This window comes from Oncorhynchus keta, chromosome 3 (genome assembly GCF_023373465.1).
Source record: "Oncorhynchus keta strain PuntledgeMale-10-30-2019 chromosome 3, Oket_V2, whole genome shotgun sequence".
Classification (NCBI taxonomy): Eukaryota; Metazoa; Chordata; class Actinopteri; order Salmoniformes; family Salmonidae; genus Oncorhynchus; species Oncorhynchus keta.
The window spans coordinates 34,660,841-34,680,698 of NC_068423.1; the positions used below are offsets into that span (position 1 = coordinate 34,660,841).

A 19,858-nucleotide genomic window follows, 5' to 3' on the forward strand; every position below is an offset into this window, starting at 1 on the left:
ATCTCTACCAACCAGACACCCTCCTCTCTACCAACCAGACACCTTCATCTCTACCAACCAGACACCCTCCTCTCTACCAACCAGACACCCTCCTCTCTACCAACCAGACACCTTCATCTCTACCAACCAGACACCCTCCTCTCTACAACCAGACACCTTCATCTCTACAACCAGACACCCTCCTCTCTACAACCAGACACCCTCCTCTCTACAACCAGACACCCTCTCTACCAACCAGACACCTTCCTCTCTACCAACCAGAAAACCTCCTCTCCACCAACCAGACACCCTCCTCTCTACCAACCAGACAACTACATCTCTACCAACCAGACACCTTCATCTCTACCAACCAGACACCTTCATCTCTACCAACCAGACACCCTCCTCTCCACCAACCAGACACCCTCCTCTCTACCAACCAGACACCATCCTCTCTACCAACCAGACACCCTCCTCTCTACCAACCAGACACCCTCCTCTCTACCAACCAGACACCCTCCTCTCTACCAACCAGACACCTTGTCTACCAACCAGACACCTTCATCTCTACCAACCAGACACCTTCCTCTCTACCAACCAGACACCTTCATCTCTACAACCAGACACCTTCATCTCTACCAACCAGACACCTTCCTCTCTACCAACCAGACACCTTCCTCTCTACCAACCAGACACCTTCATCTCCACCAACCAGACACCTTCATCTCCACCAACCAGACACCTTCATCTCCACCAACCAGACACCGTCATCTCTACCAACCAGACACCTTCATCTCTACCAACAAGACACCCTCCACTCTACCAACCAGACACCTTCCTCTCTACCAACCAGACACCTTCCTCTCCACCAACCAGACACCTTCATCTCTACCAACCAGACACCTTCATCTCTACCAACCAGACACCCTCCTCTCTACCAACCAGACACCCTCCTCTCTACCAACCAGACACCCTCCTCTCTACCAACCAGACACCCTCCTCTCTACCAACCAGACACCTTCCTCTCAACAACCAGACACCTTCATCTCTACCAACCAGACACCTTCCCTCTCAACAACCAGACACCTTCCTCTCTACCAACCAGACACCTTCACTCCACCAACCAGACACCTTCATCTCCACCAACCAGACACCTTCATCTCTACCAACCAGACACCTTCATCTCTACCAACCAGACACCCTCCTCTCTACCAACCAGACACCTTCCTCTCTACAACCAGACACCTTCCTCTCCACCAACCAGACACCCTCCTCTCTACAACCAGACACCTTCGTCTCTACCAACCAGACACCTTCATCTCTACCAACCAGACACCCTCCTCTCTACAACCAGACACCCTCCTCTCTACCAACCAGACACCTTCCTCTCCACCAACCAGACACCTTCCTTCCACCAACCAGACACCTTCCTCTCCACCAACCAGACACCCACCTCTCTACAACCAGTCACCTTCATCTCTACCAACCAGACACCTTCCTCTCCACCAACCAGACACCTTCCTCTCCACCAACCAGACACCCACCTCTCTACAACCAGACACCTTCATCTCTACCAACCAGACACCTTCCTCTACCAACCAGACACCTTCCTCTCTACAACCACACACCTTCCTCTCCACCAACCAGACACCCTCCTCTCTACAACCAGACACCTTCATCTCTACCAACCAGACACCTTCATCTCTACAACCAGACACCCTCCTCTCTACCAACCAGACACCTTCATCTCCACCAACCAGACACCTCCTCTCTACCAACCAGACACCCTACTCTCTACCAACCAGACACCCTCCTCTCTACCAACCAGACACCCTCCTCTCTACAACGAGACACCCTCCTCTCTACCAACCAGACACCTTCAGCTCCACCAACCAGACACCTTCAGCTCCTACCAACCAGACACCCTCCTCTCTACCAACCAGACACCTTCCTCTCTACAACCAGACACCTTCCTCTCCACCAACCAGACACCCTCCTCTCTACAACCAGACACCTTCATCCCCACCAACCAGACACCTTCATCTCCACCAACCAGACACCCTCCTCTCTACCAACCAGACACCCTCCTCTCTACCAACCAGACACCCTCCTCTCTACAACCAGACACCCTCCTCTCTACCAACCAGACACCTTTCATCTCCACCAACCAGACACCTTCATCTCTACCAACCAGACACCCTCCTCTCTACCAACCAGACACCCTCCTCTCTACCAACCAGACACCTTCATCTCCACCAACCAGACACCCTCCTCTCTACCAACCAGACACCCTCCTCTCCACCAACCAGACACCCTCTCTACCAACCAGACACCCTCCTCTCTACCAACCAGACACCCTCCTCTCTACCAACCAGACACCCTCCTCTCTACCAACCAGACACCCTCCTCTCTACAACCAGACACCTTCATCTCTACCAACCAGACACCCTCCTCTCCACCAACCAGACACCTTCATCTCCACCAACCAGACACCTTCCTCTCTACCAAACAGACACCTTAATGTCTACCAACCAGACACCTTCCTCTCCACCAACCAGACACCCTCCTCTCTACCACCCAGACACCTTCATCTCTACCAACCAGACACCTTCCTCTCAACAACCAGACACCTTCCTCTCAACAACCAGACACCTTCATCTCAACCAACCAGACACCTTCATCTCTACCAACCAGACACCCTGCTCTCTACCAACCAGACACCTTCCTCTCTACAACCAGACACCTTCCTCTCCACCAACCAGACACCCTCCTCTCTACAACCAGACACCTTCATCTCTACCAACCAGACACCTTCATCTCTACCAACCAGACACCCTCCTCTCTACAACCAGACACCTCCTCTCTACCAACCAGACACCCTCCTCTCCACCAACCAGACACCTTCCTCTCCACCAACCAGACACCTTCCTCTCTACAACCAGACACCTTCCCTCCACCAACCAGACACCTTCATCTCTACCAACCAGACACCCTCCTCTCTACCAACCAGAAACCTTCCTCTCTACAACCAGACACCTTCCTCTCCACCAACCAGACACCCTCCTCTCTACAAACAGACACCTTCATCTCTACCAACCAGACACCTTCATCTCCACCAACCAGAAACCCTCTCTCTACCAACCAGACACCCTCCCTCTACCAACCAGACACCCTCCTCTCTACAACCAGACACCCTCCTCTCTACCAACCAGACACCTTCATCTCCACCAACCAGACACCTTCATCTCTACCAACCAGACACCCTCCTCTCTACCAACCAGACACACTCCTCTACCAACCAGACACCTTCATCTCCACCAACCAGACACCCTCCTCTCTACCAACCAGACACCCTACTCTCCACCAACCAGACACCCTCTCTACCAACCAGACACCCTCTCTACCAACCAGACACCCCCTCTCTACCAACCAGACACCCTCCTCTCTACCAACCAGACATCTTCATCTCCACCAACCAGACACCCTCCTCTCTACCAACCAGACATCCTCCCTCTACCAACCAGACACCCTCCTCTCTACCAAACAGACACCCTCCTCTCTACAACCAGACACCTTCATCTCTACCAACCAGACACCCTCCTCTCCACCAACCAGACACCTTCATCTCCACCAACCAGACACCTTCCTCTCTACCAACCAGACACCTTCATCTCTACCAACCAGACACCTTCATGTCTACCAACCAGACACCTTCCTCTCCACCAACCAGACACCCTCCTCTCTACCAACCAGACACCTTCATCTCTACCAACCAGACACCTTCATCTCTACCAACCAGACACCTTCTCTCTACCAACCAGACACCTTCATCTCTACCAACCAGACACCCTCCTCTCTACAACCAGACACCTTCCTCTCTACAACCAGACACCCTCCTCTCCACCAACCAGACACCCTCTCTACCAACCAGACACCCTCCTCTCTTCCAACCAGACACCCTCCTCTCTACCAACCAGGCACCTTCATCTCTACCAACCAGACACCCTCCTCTCTACCAACCAGACACCCTCCTCTCTACCAACCAGACACCCTCCTCTCTACCAACCAGACACCTTCATCTCTACCAACCAGACACCTTCATCTCTAACAACCAGACACCTTCCTCTCTCCCAACCAGACACCTTCATCTCTACCAACCAGACACCCTCCTCTCTACCAACCAGACACCCTCCTCTCTACCAACCAGATACCCTCCTCTCTACCAACCAGACACCCTCCTCTCTACCAACCAGACACCCTCCTCTCCACCAACCAGACACCCTCCTCTCTACCAACCAGACACCTTCATCTCTACCAACCAGACACCTTCCTCTCTACCAACCAGACACCTTCATCTCTACCAACCAGACACCTTCATCTCCACCAACCAGACACCCTCATCTCTACCAACCAGACACCCTCCTCTCTACAACCAGACACCTTCATCTCTACCAACCAGACACCCTCTCTACCAACCAGACACCCTCCTCTCTACCAACCAGACACCCTCCTCTCTACCAACCAGACACCCTCCTCTCTACCAACCAGACACCTTCATCTCTACCAACCAGACACCAACATATTTGCCAACCAGACACCTTCTTTACCAACCAGACACCTTCATCTCCACCAACCAGAAACCCTCCTCTCTACCAACCAGACACCCTCCTCTCTACCAACCAGACACCCTCCTCTCTACAACCAGACACCCTCCTCTCTACCAACCAGACACCTTCATCTCCACCAACCAGACACCTTCATCTCTACCAACCAGACACCCTCCTCTCTACCAACCAGACACCTCCTCTCTACCAACCAGACATCTTCATCTCCACCAACCAGACACCCTCCTCTCTACCAACCAGACATCCTCCTCTCTACCAACCAGACACCCTCCTCTCTACCAAACAGACACCCTCCTCTCTACAACCAGACACCTTCATCTCTACCAACCAGACACCCTCCTCTCCACCAACCAGACACCTTCATCTCCACCAACCAGACACCTTCCTCTCTACCAACCAGACACCTTCATCTCTACCAACCAGACACCTTCATGTCTACCAACCAGACACCTTCCTCTCCACCAACCAGACACCCTCCTCTCTACCAACCAGACACCTTCATCTCTACCAACCAGACACCTTCATCTCTACCAACCAGACACCTTCATCTCTACCAACCAGACACCTTCATCTCTACCAACCAGACACCCTCCTCTCTACAACCAGACACCTTCCTCTCTACAACCAGACACCCTCCTCTCCACCAACCAGACACCTTCATCGCTACCAACCAGACACCCTCCTCTCTACCAACCAGACACCCTCCTCTCTACAACCAGACACCTTCCTCTCTACAACCAGACACCCTCCTCTCCACCAACCAGACACCCTCTCTACCAACCAGACACCCTCCTCTCTTCCAACCAGACACCCTCCTCTCTACCAACCAGGCACCTTCATCTCTACCAACCAGACACCCTCCTCTCTACCAACCAGACACCCTCCTCTCTACCAACCAGACACCCTCCTCTCTACCAACCAGACACCTTCATCTCTACCAACCAGACACCTTCATCTCTACCAACCAGACACCTTCCTCTCTCCCAACCAGACACCTTCATCTCTACCAACCAGACACCCTCCTCTCTACCAACCAGACACCCTCCTCTCTACCAACCAGACACCCTCCTCTCTACCAACCAGACACCCTCCTCTCTACCAACCAGACACCCTCCTCTCCACCAACCAGACACCCTCCTCTCTACCAACCAGACACCCTCCTCTCTACCAACCAGACACCTTCCTCTCTACCAACCAGACACCTTCATCTCTACCAACCAGACACCTTCATCTCCACCAACCAGACACCCTCATCTCTACCAACCAGACACCCTCCTCTCTACAACCAGACACCTTCATCTCTACCAACCAGACACCCTCTCTACCAACCAGACACCCTCCTCTCTACCAACCAGACACCCTCCTCTCTACCAACCAGACACCCTCCTCTCTACCAACCAGACACCTTCATCTCTACCAACCAGACACCAACATATTTGCCAACCAGACACCTTCTTTACCAACCAGACACCTTCATCTCCACCAACCAGAAACCCTCCTCTCTACCAACCAGACACCCTCCTCTCTACCAACCAGACACCCTCCTCTCTACAACCAGACACCCTCCTCTCTACCAACCAGACACCTTCATCTCCACCAACCAGACACCTTCATCTCTACCAACCAGACACCCTCCTCTCTACCAACCAGACACACTCCTCTCTACCAACCAGACACCTTCATCTCCACCAACCAGACACCCTCCTCTCTACCAATCAGACACCCTACTCTCCACCAACCAGACACCCTCTCTACCAACCAGACACCCCCTCTCTACCAACCAGACACCCTCCTCTCTACCAACCAGACATCTTCATCTCCACCAACCAGACACCCTCCTCTCTACCAACCAGACATCCTCCTCTCTACCAACCAGACACCCTCCTCTCTACCAAACAGACACCCTCCTCTCTACAACCAGACACCTTCATCTCTACCAACCAGACACCCTCCTCTCCACCAACCAGACACCTTCATCTCCACCAACCAGACACCTTCCTCTCTACCAACCAGATACCTTCATCTCTACCAACCAGACACCTTCATGTCTACCAACCAGACACCCTCCTCTCTACCAACCAGACACCTTCCTCTCTACAACCAGACACCTTCCTCTCTACAACCAGACACCTTCCTCTCCACCAACCAGACACCCTCCTCTCTACAACCAGACACCTTCATCTCTACCAACCAGACACCTTCATCTCTACCAACCAGACACCCTCCTCTCTACAACCAGACACCCTCCTCTCTACCAACCAGACACCCTCCTCTCCACCAACCAGACACCTTCCTCTCCACCAACCAGACACCTTCCTCTCTACAACCAGACACCTTCCTCTCCACCAACCAGACACCCTCCTCTCTACAACCAGACACCTTCATCTCTACCAACCAGACACCTTCATCTCTACCAACCAGACACCCTCCTCTCTACCAACCAGAAACCTTCCTCTCTACAACCAGACACCTTCCTCTCCACCAACCAGACACCCTCCTCTCTACAAACAGACACCTTCATCTCTACCAACCAGACACCTTCATCTCCACCAACCAGAAACCCTCCTCTCTACCAACCAGACACCCTCCTCTCTACCAACCAGACACCCTCCTCTCTACAACCAGACACCCTCCTCTCTACCAACCAGACACCTTCATCTCCACCAACCAGACACCTTCATCTCTACCAACCAGACACCCTCCTCTCTACCAACCAGACACACTCCTCTCTACCAACCAGACACCTTCATCTCCACCAACCAGACACCCTCCTCTCTACCAACCAGACACCCTACTCTCCACCAACCAGACACCCTCTCTACCAACCAGACACCCCCTCTCTACCAACCAGACACCCTCCTCTCTACCAACCAGACATCTTCATCTCCACCAACCAGACACCCTCCTCTCTACCAACCAGACATCCTCCTCACTACCAACCAGACAACCTCCTCTCTACCAAACAGACACCCTCCTCTCTACAACCAGACACCTTCATCTCTACCAACCAGACACCCTCCTCTCCACCAACCAGACACCTTCATCTCCACCAACCAGACACCTTCCTCTCTACCAACCAGACACCTTCATCTCTATCAACCAGACACCTTCATGTCTACCAACCAGACACCTTCCTCTCCACCAACCAGACACCCTCCTCTCTACCAACCAGACACCTTCATCTCTACCAACCAGACACCTTCATCTCTACCAACCAGACACCTTCATCTCTACCAACCAGACACCTTCATCTCTACCAACCAGACACCCTCCTCTCTAGAACCAGACACCTTCATCTCTACCAACCAGACACCCTCCTCTCTACCAACCAGACACCCTCCTCTCTACCAACCAGATACCCTCCTCTCTACCAACCAGACACCCTCCTCTCCACCAACCAGACACCTTCATCTCTACCAACCAGACACCTTCATCTCTACCAACCAGACACCTTCATCTCCACCAACCAGACACCCTCATCTCTACCAACCAGACACCCTCCTCTCTACAACCAGACACCTTCATCTCTACCAACCAGACACCCTCTCTACCAACCAGACACCCTCCTCTCTACCAACCAGACACCCTCCTCTCTACCAACCAGACACCCTCCTCTCTACCAACCAGACACCTTCATCTCTACCAACCAGACACCAACATATTTGCCAACCAGACACCTTCTTTACCAACTAGACACCTTGATCTCTACCAACCAGACACCTTCATCTCTACCAACCAGACACCCTCCTCTCTACAACCAGACACCTTCCTCTCTACAACCAGACACCCTCCTCTCCACCAACCAGACACCTTCATCGCTACCAACCAGACACCCTCCTCTCTACCAACCAGACCCCTCCTCTCTACAACCAGACACCTTCCTCTCTACAACCAGACACCCTCCTCTCCACCAACCAGACACCCTCTCTACCAACCAGACACCCTCCTCTCTTCCAACCAGACACCCTCCTCTCTACCAACCAGGCACCTTCATCTCTACCAACCAGACACCCTCCTCTCTACCAACCAGACACCCTCCTCTCTACCAACCAGACACCCTCCTCTCTACCAACCAGACACCTTCCTCTCTACCAACCAGACACCTTCATCTCTACCAACCAGACACCTTCCTCTCTCCCAACCAGACACCTTCATCTCTACCAACCAGACACCCTCCTCTCTACCAACCAGACACCCTCCTCTCTACCAACCAGATACCCTCCTCTCTACCAACCAGACACCCTCCTCTCTACCAACCAGACACCCTCCTCTCCACCAACCAGACACCCTCCTCTCTACCAACCAGACACCTTCATCTCTACCAACCAGACACCTTCCTCTCTACCAACCAGACACCTTCATCTCTACCAACCAGACACCTTCATCTCCACCAACCAGACACCCTCATCTCTACCAACCAGACACCCTCCTCTCTACAACCAGACACCTTTATCTCTACCAACCAGACACCCTCTCTACCAACCAGACACCCTCCTCTCTACCAACCAGACACCCTCCTCTCTACCAACCAGACACCCTCCTCTCTACCAACCAGACACCTTCATCTCTACCAACCAGACACCAACATATTTGCCAACCAGACACCTTCTTTACCAACCAGACACCTTCATCTCCACCAACCAGAAACCCTCCTCTCTACCAACCAGACACCCTCCTCTCTACCAACCAGACACCCTCCTCTCTACAACCAGACACCCTCCTCTCTACCAACCAGACACCTTCATCTCCACCAACCAGACACCTTCATCTCTACCAACCAGACACCCTCCTCTCTACCAACCAGACACACTCCTCTCTACCAACCAGACACCTTCATCTCCACCAACCAGACACCCTCCTCTCTACCAATCAGACACCCTACTCTCCACCAACCAGACACCCTCTCTACCAACCAGACACCCCCTCTCTACCAACCAGACACCCTCCTCTCTACCAACCAGACATCTTCATCTCCACCAACCAGACACCCTCCTCTCTACCAACCAGACATCCTCCTCTCTACCAACCAGACACCCTCCTCTCTACCAAACAGACACCCTCCTCTCTACAACCAGACACCTTCATCTCTACCAACCAGACACCCTCCTCTCCACCAACCAGACACCTTCATCTCCACCAACCAGACACCTTCCTCTCTACCAACCAGACACCTTCATCTCTACCAACCAGACACCTTCATGTCTACCAACCAGACACCCTCCTCTCTACCAACCAGACACATTCCTCTCTACAACCAGACACCTTCCTCTCCACCAACCAGACACCCTCCTCTCTACAACCAGACACCTTCATCTCTACCAACCAGACACCTTCATCTCTACCAACCAGACACCCTCCTCTCTACAACCAGACACCCTCCTCTCTACCAACCAGACACCCTCCTCTCCACCAACCAGACACCTTCCTCTCCACCAACCAGACACCTTCCTCTCTACAACCAGACACCTTCCTCTCCACCAACCAGACACCCTCCTCTCTACAACCAGACACCTTCATCTCTACCAACCAGACACCTTCATCTCTACCAACCAGACACCCTCCTCTCTACCAACCAGAAACCTTCCTCTCTACAACCAGACACCTTCCTCTCCACCAACCAGACACCCTCCTCTCTACAAACAGACACCTTCATCTCTACCAACCAGACACCTTCATCTCCACCAACCAGAAACCCTCCTCTCTACCAACCAGACACCCTCCTCTCTACCAACCAGACACCCTCCTCTCTACAACCAGACACCCTCCTCTCTACCAACCAGACACCTTCATCTCCACCAACCAGACACCCTCCTCTCTACAACCAGACACCTTCCTCTCTACAACCAGACACCCTCCTCTCCACCAACCAGACACCCTCTCTACCAACCAGACACCCTCCTCTCTTCCAACCAGACACCCTCCTCTCTACCAACCAGGCACCTTCATCTCTACCAACCAGACACCCTCCTCTCTACCAACCAGACACCCTCCTCTCTACCAACCAGACACCCTCCTCTCTACCAACCAGACACCTTCATCTCTACCAACCAGACACCTTCATCTCTACCAACCAGACACCTTCCTCTCTCCCAACCAGACACCTTCATCTCTACCAACCAGACACCCTCCTCTCTACCAACCAGACACCCTCCTCTCTACCAACCAGACACCCTCCTCTCTACCAACCAGACACCCTCCTCTCCACCAACCAGACACCCTCCTCTCTACCAACCAGACACCTTCCTCTCTACCAACCAGACACCTTCATCTCTACCAACCAGACACCTTCATCTCTACCAACCAGACACCTTCATCTCCACCAACCAGACACCCTCATCTCTACCAACCAGACACCCTCCTCTCTACAACCAGACACCCTCCTCTCTACCAACCAGACACCTTCATCTCTACCAACCAGACACCTTCATCTCCACCAACCAGACACCCTCATCTCTACCAACCAGACACCCTCCTCTCTACAACCAGACACCTTCATCTCTACCAACCAGACACCCTCTCTACCAACCAGACACCCTCCTCTCTACCAACCAGACACCCTCCTCTCTACCAACCAGACACCCTCCTCTCTACCAACCAGACACCTTCATCTCTACCAACCAGACACCAACATATTTGCCAACCAGACACCTTCTTTACCAACTAGACACCTTGATCTCTACCAACCAGACCCCGAGAGATGTGACAACCCCAGCCTTCGACACCCCCATCGCCACAGCCCACACCCAGTCATTTACCCCCCGGTTCTGCTTGTTGGGCGACTCCTTGCCCCCATCCCTCTGTTTCCGAGAGTTGAGTATCTTGGTGGAGGGGATGTGCCACTTGGCCTCTGTAGAGAGGGGAGGAAGAGAAGAGGGGTGAGATGAGGAGTGGCTAAAGAAAGGATTGCACGATCACTGAATGTGTCCTACAGGGTTACCACAGACACAGTACAGGTCATCTAATATAGAGGTAGGAGACAGATAGTAGAGGTCATCTAGAGGTCATCTAATGTAGAGGTAGGAGACAGATAGTAGAGGTCATCTAGAGGTCATCTAATGTAGAGGTAGGAGACAGATAGTAGAGGTCATCTAGAGGTCATCTAATGTAGAGGTAGGAGACAGACAGTAGAGGTAATCTAGAGGTCATCTAATGTAGAGGTAGGAGACAGACAGTAGAGGTCATACAGAGGTCCCCTAATGTAGAGGTAGGAGACAGACAGTAGAGGTAATCTAGAGGTTATCTAATGAAGAGGAAGGAGACAGACTGTTGAGGTCATCTAGAGGTCATCAAATTTAGAGGAAGGAGACAGACAGTAGAGGTCATCTAGAGTTCATCTAATGTGGAGGTAGGAGACAGACTGTAGAGGTCATCTAGAGGTCATCTAATGTGGAGCTAGGAGTAAAATAGGGAGCAGAGTGACTCACCTGCCAACCGGGTACTCTCAAGGGTTTGCTCTTTGAGGGTGTCCCTGTACCCCTCTCTGTCTCCCCCTGTAGCTCTCTGGAGCACTCATGGAGGACCGAGGACCTGGAATGAGATGGAGGAGAGGTGAGGATGAGTTGGTCACTTATTCTACAGAGTGAGCTAACTAACAAACTGTCAGGATGGAGAGGCAAGGAGGGCTATTGACTGAGCTAGCTTAGTGGGAAAGGTAAATAATGGACAATAGAGAGAGCTAGCTGCTAGCATACTGTCAGCAGTAAGGTAAGGATGGGCTAGCATACTGTCAGCAGTAAGGTAAGGATGGGCTAGCATACAGCTAGCTGCTAGCATACTTTTATCAATAAGGTACGGTTGGGTTAGCATACAGCTAGCTGCTAGCATACTGTCAGCAATAAGGTAAGGTTGGGATAGCATACAGCTAGCTGCTAGCATACTTTTATCAATAAGGTACGGTTGGGCTAGTATACAGCTAGCTGCTAGCATACTGTCAGCAATAAGGGAAGGAAGGGCTAGCATACAGCTAGCTGCTAGCATACTGTCAACAGTTTTTTTACTTAACCAGGTAGGTTAGCTGAGAACAGGTTTTCATTTACAACTGCGACCTGGCCAAGATAAAGCAAAGCAGTGTGACAAAAACAACAACACAGAGTTACACATGAGATAAACAAACATACAGTCAATAACACAATAGAAAAATCTATATACAGTGTGTGCAAATGGAGTAAGGAGGTAAGACTATAAATAGGCCATAGGGTCGAAATAAATAATTACAATTTAGCATTAACACGAGTGATAGACGTGCAGATGATGATGTGCAAGTAGAGATACTGGAGTGCAAGATCGGAAAAAATAACAATATGGGGATGAGGTAGTTGGGTGTGCTATTTACAGATGGGCTGTGAACAGCTGCAGTGATCGGTAAGCTGCTCAGATAGCTGATGCTTAAAGTTAGTTAGTGAGTTAGTGAAGTCTCCAACTTCAGTGACTTTTGCAATTCATTCCAGTCATCGGCAGCAGAGAACTGGAAGGAAAGGAGGTGTTGGCTTTGGGGATGACCAGTGAAAAATACCTGCTGGAACGTGGCTACGGGTGGGTGTTGCTATGGTGACCAGTGCAATATACCTGCTGGAACGTGTGCTACGGGTGGGTGTTGCTATGGTGACCAGTGAGATATACCTGCTGGAACGTGTGCTACGGGTGGGTGTTGCTATGGTGACCAGTGCAATATACCTGCTGGAACGTGTGCTACGGGTGGGTGTTGCTATGGTGACCAGTGCAATACACCTGCTGGAACGTGTGCTACGGGTGGGTGTTGCTATGGTGACCAGTGCAATACACCTGCTGGAACGTGTGCTACGGGTGGGTGTTGCTATGGTGACCAGTGCAATACACCTGCTGGAACGTGTGCTACGGGTGGGTGTTGCTATGGTGACCAGTGAGATATACCTGCTGGAACGTGTGCTAAGGGTGGGTGTTGCTATGGTGACCAGTGAAATATACCTGCTGGAACGTGTGCTAAGGGTGGGTGTTGCTATGGTGACCAGTGAAATATACCTGCTGGAACGTGTGCTAAGGGTGGGTGTTGCTATGGTGACCAGTGAAATATACCTGCTGGAACGTGTGCTACGGGTGGGTGTTGCTATGGTGACCAGTGAAATATACCTGCTGGAACGTGGCTACGGGTGGGTGTTGCTATGGTGATCAGTGAGATATACCTGCTGGAACGTGTGCTACGGGTGGGTGTTGCTATGGTGACCAGTGAGATACACCTGCTGGAACGTGTGCTACGGGTGGGTGTTGCTATGGTGACCAGTGCAATATACCTGCTGGAACGTGGCTACGGGTGGGTGTTGCTATGGTGATCAGTGAAATATACCTGCTGGAGCGTGTGCTACGGGTGGGTGTTGCTATGGTGACCAGTGCAATATACCTGCTGGAACGTGTGCTACGGGTGGGTGTTGCTATGGTGACCAGTGCAATACACCTGCTGGAACGTGTGCTACGGGTGGGTGTTGCTATGGTGACCAGTGCAATACACCTGCTGGAACGTGTGCTACGGGTGGGTGTTGCTATGGTGATCAGTGAGATATACCTGCTGGAACGTGTGCAACGGGTGGGTGTTGCTATGGTGACCAGTGAGCTGAGATAAGGCGGGGCATTACCTAGCAAATACTTATAGATGACCTGGAGCCACTGGGTTTGGCCATGGATATGTAGCGAGGGCCCAGGCAACAAGACCATACCAGGTCACAGTGGTGGGTAGTATATGGGGCTTTAGTGACAAAACTGAAGGCATTGTGATAGACTACATCAAATTTGCTGAGTATATGACATCGTCGAAGTCAAGGATCGGAAGGATCGTCAGTTTTACGAGGGAATGTTTGGCAGCGTGAGTGTAGGATGCCTTCTTTGCTAAATAGGAAGCCGAATCTAGATTGGAGATGCTTAATGTGAGTCTGTAAGGAAAGTGTACAGTCTAACCAGACACCTAGGTATTTGAAGTTGTCCACATATTCTAAGTCAGAACGGTCCGGACAACAGGCCCTCCGATTTGACACACAGAACTCTATCAGAGAAGTAGTTGGTGAACCAGGGGAGGCAGTCATTTGAGAAACCACAGCTGTTGAGTCTGCCGATAAGAATGCAGTGATTGACAGAGTCGAAGGTCTTGGCCAGGTCGATGAAGATGGCTGCACAGAACTGCCTTTTATCGATGGCGGTTATGATATGGTTTAGTACCTTGAGCGTGGCAGAGGTGCACCCATGACCAGATTGCATAGCAGAGAAGGTACGGTGGGATTCAAAATGTTCGGTGATCTGTTTATTAACTTGGCTTTCAAAGACTTTAGAAAGGCAGGGCACGATGGATATAGGTCTGTAACAGTTTGGGTCTAGAGTGTCTCCCCCTTTGAAGAGTGGGATGACCGCGGCAGCTTTCCAATCTTTAGGGATCTCAGACGATACGAAAGAGGGGTTGAACAGGCTAGTAGTAAGGGTTGCAACAATTGCAGGGGATAATTTTAGAAAGAGAGGGTCCAGATTGTCTAGCCCAGCTCTTTCAGAACATCAGCTATCTGGATTTGGGCTTTGGCGGGTGCCGGGCAGTTGACCGGGGTAGGGGTAGCCAGGTGGAAAGCATGGCCAGCCATAGAGAAATGCTTATTGAAATTCTCAATTATAGTGGATTTATCGGTGGTAACAGTGTTTCCTAGCCTCAGAGCAGTGGGCAGCTGGGAGGAGGTGCTCTTATTCTCCATGGACTTTCCAGTGTCCCAGAACTTTTTTGAGTTAGTACTACAGGATGCAAATTTCGGTTTGAAAAAGCTTGCTTTTCTAACTGCCTGTGTATATTTGTTCCTGACTTCCCTGAAAAGTTGCATATCACGGGGGCTATTCGATGTTAATGCCGAACGCCACAGGATGTTTTGTGCTGGTCAAGGGCAGACAGGTCTGGAGAGAACCAAGGACTATATCTATTCCTAGTTCACATTTTTTGAGAGGGGCATGCTTATTTAAGATGGTGAGGAAGGCACTTTTAAATAATAGCCAGGCATCATCTTCTGACAGCATGAGGTCAATGTCATTCCAGGATACCCCGGCCAGGTCGATTAGAAAGGCCTGCTCACAGAAATGTTTCAGGGAGCATTTGACAGTGATGAGGGGTGGTCGTTTGGTTGCAGACCCATTACGGATGCAGGCAATGAGGCAGTGAATTTGGAGGGCGAGTTAGTTAGGATGACATCTATGAGGATGCCCGTGTTTATTGATTTAGGGTTGTACCTGGTAGGTTCATTGATCATTTGTGTGAGATTGAGGGCATCAAGTGTGACAGAACTCAGCAGCCTGTCTCTGCAGTAAGGTTAGCATCCTGTCATCACATAACAGAAGTGGTAAAAATACATTACGCAGATCAGGATCATACGAGGTCAAATCATTTGATCTCATTATGGAATCAGATTGAACATGGAGCAGCCTTTCTCCTAACAACACTGACTAGTCGTTCTCTCTCTCTCCCTCTCTCTTCCTCTCTCTTCCTCTCTCTCTCTCTCTCTCTCTCTCTCTCTCTCTCTCTCTCTCTCTCTCCTCTCTCCTCTCTCCTCTCTCTCCTCTCTCTCCTCTCTCCCTCTCTCACTTTATCTCTCACTTTATCTCTCTCTCTCTCTCTCTCTCTCTCTCTCTCTCTCTCTCTCTCTCTCTCTCTCTCTCTCCTCTCTCTCCTCTCTCCCTCTCTCACTTTATCTCTCTCTCTCCTCTCTCTCCTCTCTCTCCTCTCTCTCTCTCTCTGTATTTCCCTCCTGCCAGGATGACATACTAGACATTCTCTGTAAGAGCTCACTGGTCCCATGTAGTATGTAGAAGTCTGGAACAGTATGTACTGTAGTAGTCTGGTAGAGTTAGGGTAATAACCGTGTAGGGTAATGTAGTAAGTAGTCTGTTAGAGTTAGGGTAATGAAAGTGTAGGGTAGTAGTCTGGTATAGTTAGGGTAATGACCATGTAGGGTAATGGCATTATGTACTGTAGTAGTCTGGTAGAGTTAGGGTAATGACAGTGTAGGGTAATTTTAATTTTAATTTTACCTTTATTTAACCAGGCAAGTCAGTTAAGAACATATTCTTATTTTCAATGACGGCCTGGGAACAGTGGGAGACTGTTCAGGGGCAGAACGACAGATTTGTACCTTGTCAGCTCGGGGTTTGAACTCGCAACCTTCCGGTTACTAGTCCAACGCTCTAACCACTAGGCTATGTAGAATAGAATGTACTGTAGTAGTCTGGTATAGTTAAGGGAATGACAGTGTAGGGTAATGACAGTATGTACTGTAGTTTTCTGATAGAATTAAGGTAATATAGACAGATTATAGACAGATTAGGATGCCTCTCCCTGTCCCTAACCCACTGGAGACAGATTAGGATGGATCTCCCTGTCCCTAACCCTAACCCACTGGAGACAGATTAGGATGCCTCTCCCTGTCCCTAACCCACTGGAGACAGATTAGGATGCCTCTCCCTGTCCCTAACCCACTGGAGACAGATTAGGATGCCTCTCCCTGTCCCTAACCCACTGGAGACAGATTAGGATGCATCTCCCTGTCCCTAACCCACTGGAGACAGATTAGGATGGATCTCCCTGTCCCTAACCCACTGGAGACAGATTAGGATGCCTCTCCCTGTCCCTAACCCACTGGAGACAGATTAGGATGGATCTCCCTGTCCCTAACCCACTGGAGACAGATTAGGATGCCTCTCCCTGTCCCTAACCCACTGGAGACAGATTAGGATGCCTCTCCCTGTCCCTAACCCACTGGAGACAGATTAGGATGCCTCTCCCTGTCCCTAACCCACTGGAGACAGATTAGGATGCCTCTCCCTGTCCCTAACCCACCGGAGACAGATTAGGATGAATCTCCCTGTCCCTAACCCACTGGAGACAGATTAGGATGGATCTCCCTGTCCCTAACCCACTGGAGACAGATTAGGATGCCTCTCCCTGTCCCTAACCCACTGGAGACAGATTAGGATGAATCTCCCTGTCCCTAACCCACTGGAGACAGATTAGGATGCCTCTCCCTGTCCCTAACCCACTGGAGACAGATTAGGATGCCTCTCCCTGTCCCTAACCCACCGGAGACAGATTAGGATGAATCTCCCTGTCCCTAACCCACTGGAGACAGATTAGGATGGATCTCCCTGTCCCTAACCCACTGGAGACAGATTAGGATGAATCTCCCTGTCCCTAACCCACTGGAGACAGATTAGGATGCCTCTCCCTGTCCCTAACCCACTGGAGACAGATTAGGATGGATCTCCCTGTCCCTAACCCACTGGAGACAGATTAGGATGCCTCTCCCTGTCCCTAACCCACCGGAGACAGATTAGGATGCCTCTCCCTGTCCCTAACCCACTGGAGACAGATTAGGATGCCTCTCCCTGTCCCTAACCCACTGGAGACAGATTAGGATGCCTCTCCCTGTCCCTAACCCACTGGAGACAGATTAGGATGCCTCTCCCTGTCCCTAACCCACTGGAGACAGATTAGGATGGATCTCCCTGTCCCTAACCCACTGGAGACAGATTAGGATGCTCCCTGTCTAGCTGGGCCTTCCTTACCTCTCCTCTCCTCTCCTCTCCTCTCCTCTCCTCTCCTCTCCTCTCCTCTCCCTCTCCCTACCACCCCCGCCCCCCCCTCCCCCGGCCAGGTCTTACCCGTCGTATCCAGGAGGTTGAGACCAGGTTCCACTTCCACAGGGTCCTGGGTCACTAGACGACGACTGGTTGCTAGGGGAACTGCGGTAGTGCTGGTCTCCCTTATTACACACGGTCACCTGCGGGTTCTCACAGTCAGCCCTATAGACAGACAACATATAAAATCGATATATTATATACTGTTATACTGTATATTATGACATGTATAGTAGTGCTGGTCTACCTTATTACACATGGTCACCTGAGGGTTCTCAGTCAGCCCTATAGACAGATAACCTGAGGGTTCTCAGTCAGCCCGAAAGACAGATAACCTGAGGGTTCTCAGTCAGCCCTATAGACAGATAACCTGAGGGTTCTCAGTCAGCCCTATAGACAGATAACCTGAGGGTTCTCAGTCAGCCCTATAGACAGATAACCTGAGGGTTCTCAGTCAGCCCTATAGACAGATAACCTGAGGGTTCTCAGTCAGCCCTATAGACAGATAACCTGAGGGTTCTCTGTCAGCCCTAAAGACAGATAACCTGAGGGTTCTCAGTCAGCCCTACAGACAGATAACCTGAGGGTTCTCAGTCAGCCCTAAAGACAGATAACCTGAGGGTTCTCAGTCAGCCCTAAAGACAGATAACCTGAGGGTTCTCAGTCAGCCCTATAGACAGATAACCTGAGGGTCTCAGTCAGCCCTATAGACAGATAACCTGAGGGTTCTCAGTCAGCCCTAAAGACAGATAACCTGAGGGTTCTCAGTCAGCCCTAAAGACAGAACCTGAGGGTTCTCAGTCAGCCCTATAGACAGATAACCTGAGGGTTCTCAGTCAGCCCTATAGACAGATAACCAAGGCAGCAACACAACATGGCAGCAGTACAACATGGCAGCAACACAACATGGCAGCAACACAACATGGCAGCAGTACAACATGGCAGCAGTACAACATGGCAGCAACACAACATGGCAGCAACACAACATGGCAGCAATACAACATGGCAGCAACACAACATGGCAGCAACACAACATGGCAGCAGTACAACATGGCAGCAGTACAACATGGCAGCAACACAACATGGCAGCAGTACAACATGGCAGCAGTACAACATGGCAGCAACACAACATGGCAGCAAACCAACATGGCAGCAGAACAACATGGCAGCAACACAACATGGCAGCAGTACAACATGGCAGCAACACAACATGGCAGCAGTACAACATGGCAGCAACACAACATGGCAGCAGTACAACATGGCAGCAGTACAACATGGCAGCAACACAACATGACAGCAGTACAACATGGCAGCAGTACAACATGGCAGCAACACAACATGGCAGCAGTACAACATGGCAGCAGTACAACATGGCAGCAGTACAACATGGCAGCAACACAACATGGCAGCAACACAACATGGCAGCAGTACAACATGGCAGCAGTACAACATGGCAGCAGTACAACATGGCAGCAACACAACATGGCAGCAGTACAACATGGCAGCAACACAACATGGCAGCAGTACAACATGGCAGCAGTACAACATGGCAGCAGTACAACATGGCAGCAGTACAACATGGCAGCAACACAATATGACAGCAGTACAACATGGCAGCAGTATAACATGGC

At 51.1% G+C, this 19,858-nt stretch overlaps 1 protein-coding gene across 1 annotated transcript in view; it reads right to left on the minus strand.

The window, feature by feature from the left end:
- The window catches only part of LOC118363521 (signal-induced proliferation-associated 1-like protein 2), a 434,866-nt gene that overhangs the window by 134,179 nt on the left and 280,829 nt on the right, over positions 1 to 19,858 (minus strand). Inside the window, exons 13-15 of the mRNA XM_052497073.1 lie at positions 18,252 to 18,392; positions 12,037 to 12,131; positions 11,360 to 11,451 (exon numbers count right to left, since the gene is read on the minus strand). Of these exons, the coding sequence (XP_052353033.1) occupies positions 11,360 to 11,451; positions 12,037 to 12,131; positions 18,252 to 18,392 (328 nt within the window). The remainder of the gene's footprint in view (positions 1 to 11,359; positions 11,452 to 12,036; positions 12,132 to 18,251; positions 18,393 to 19,858) is intronic.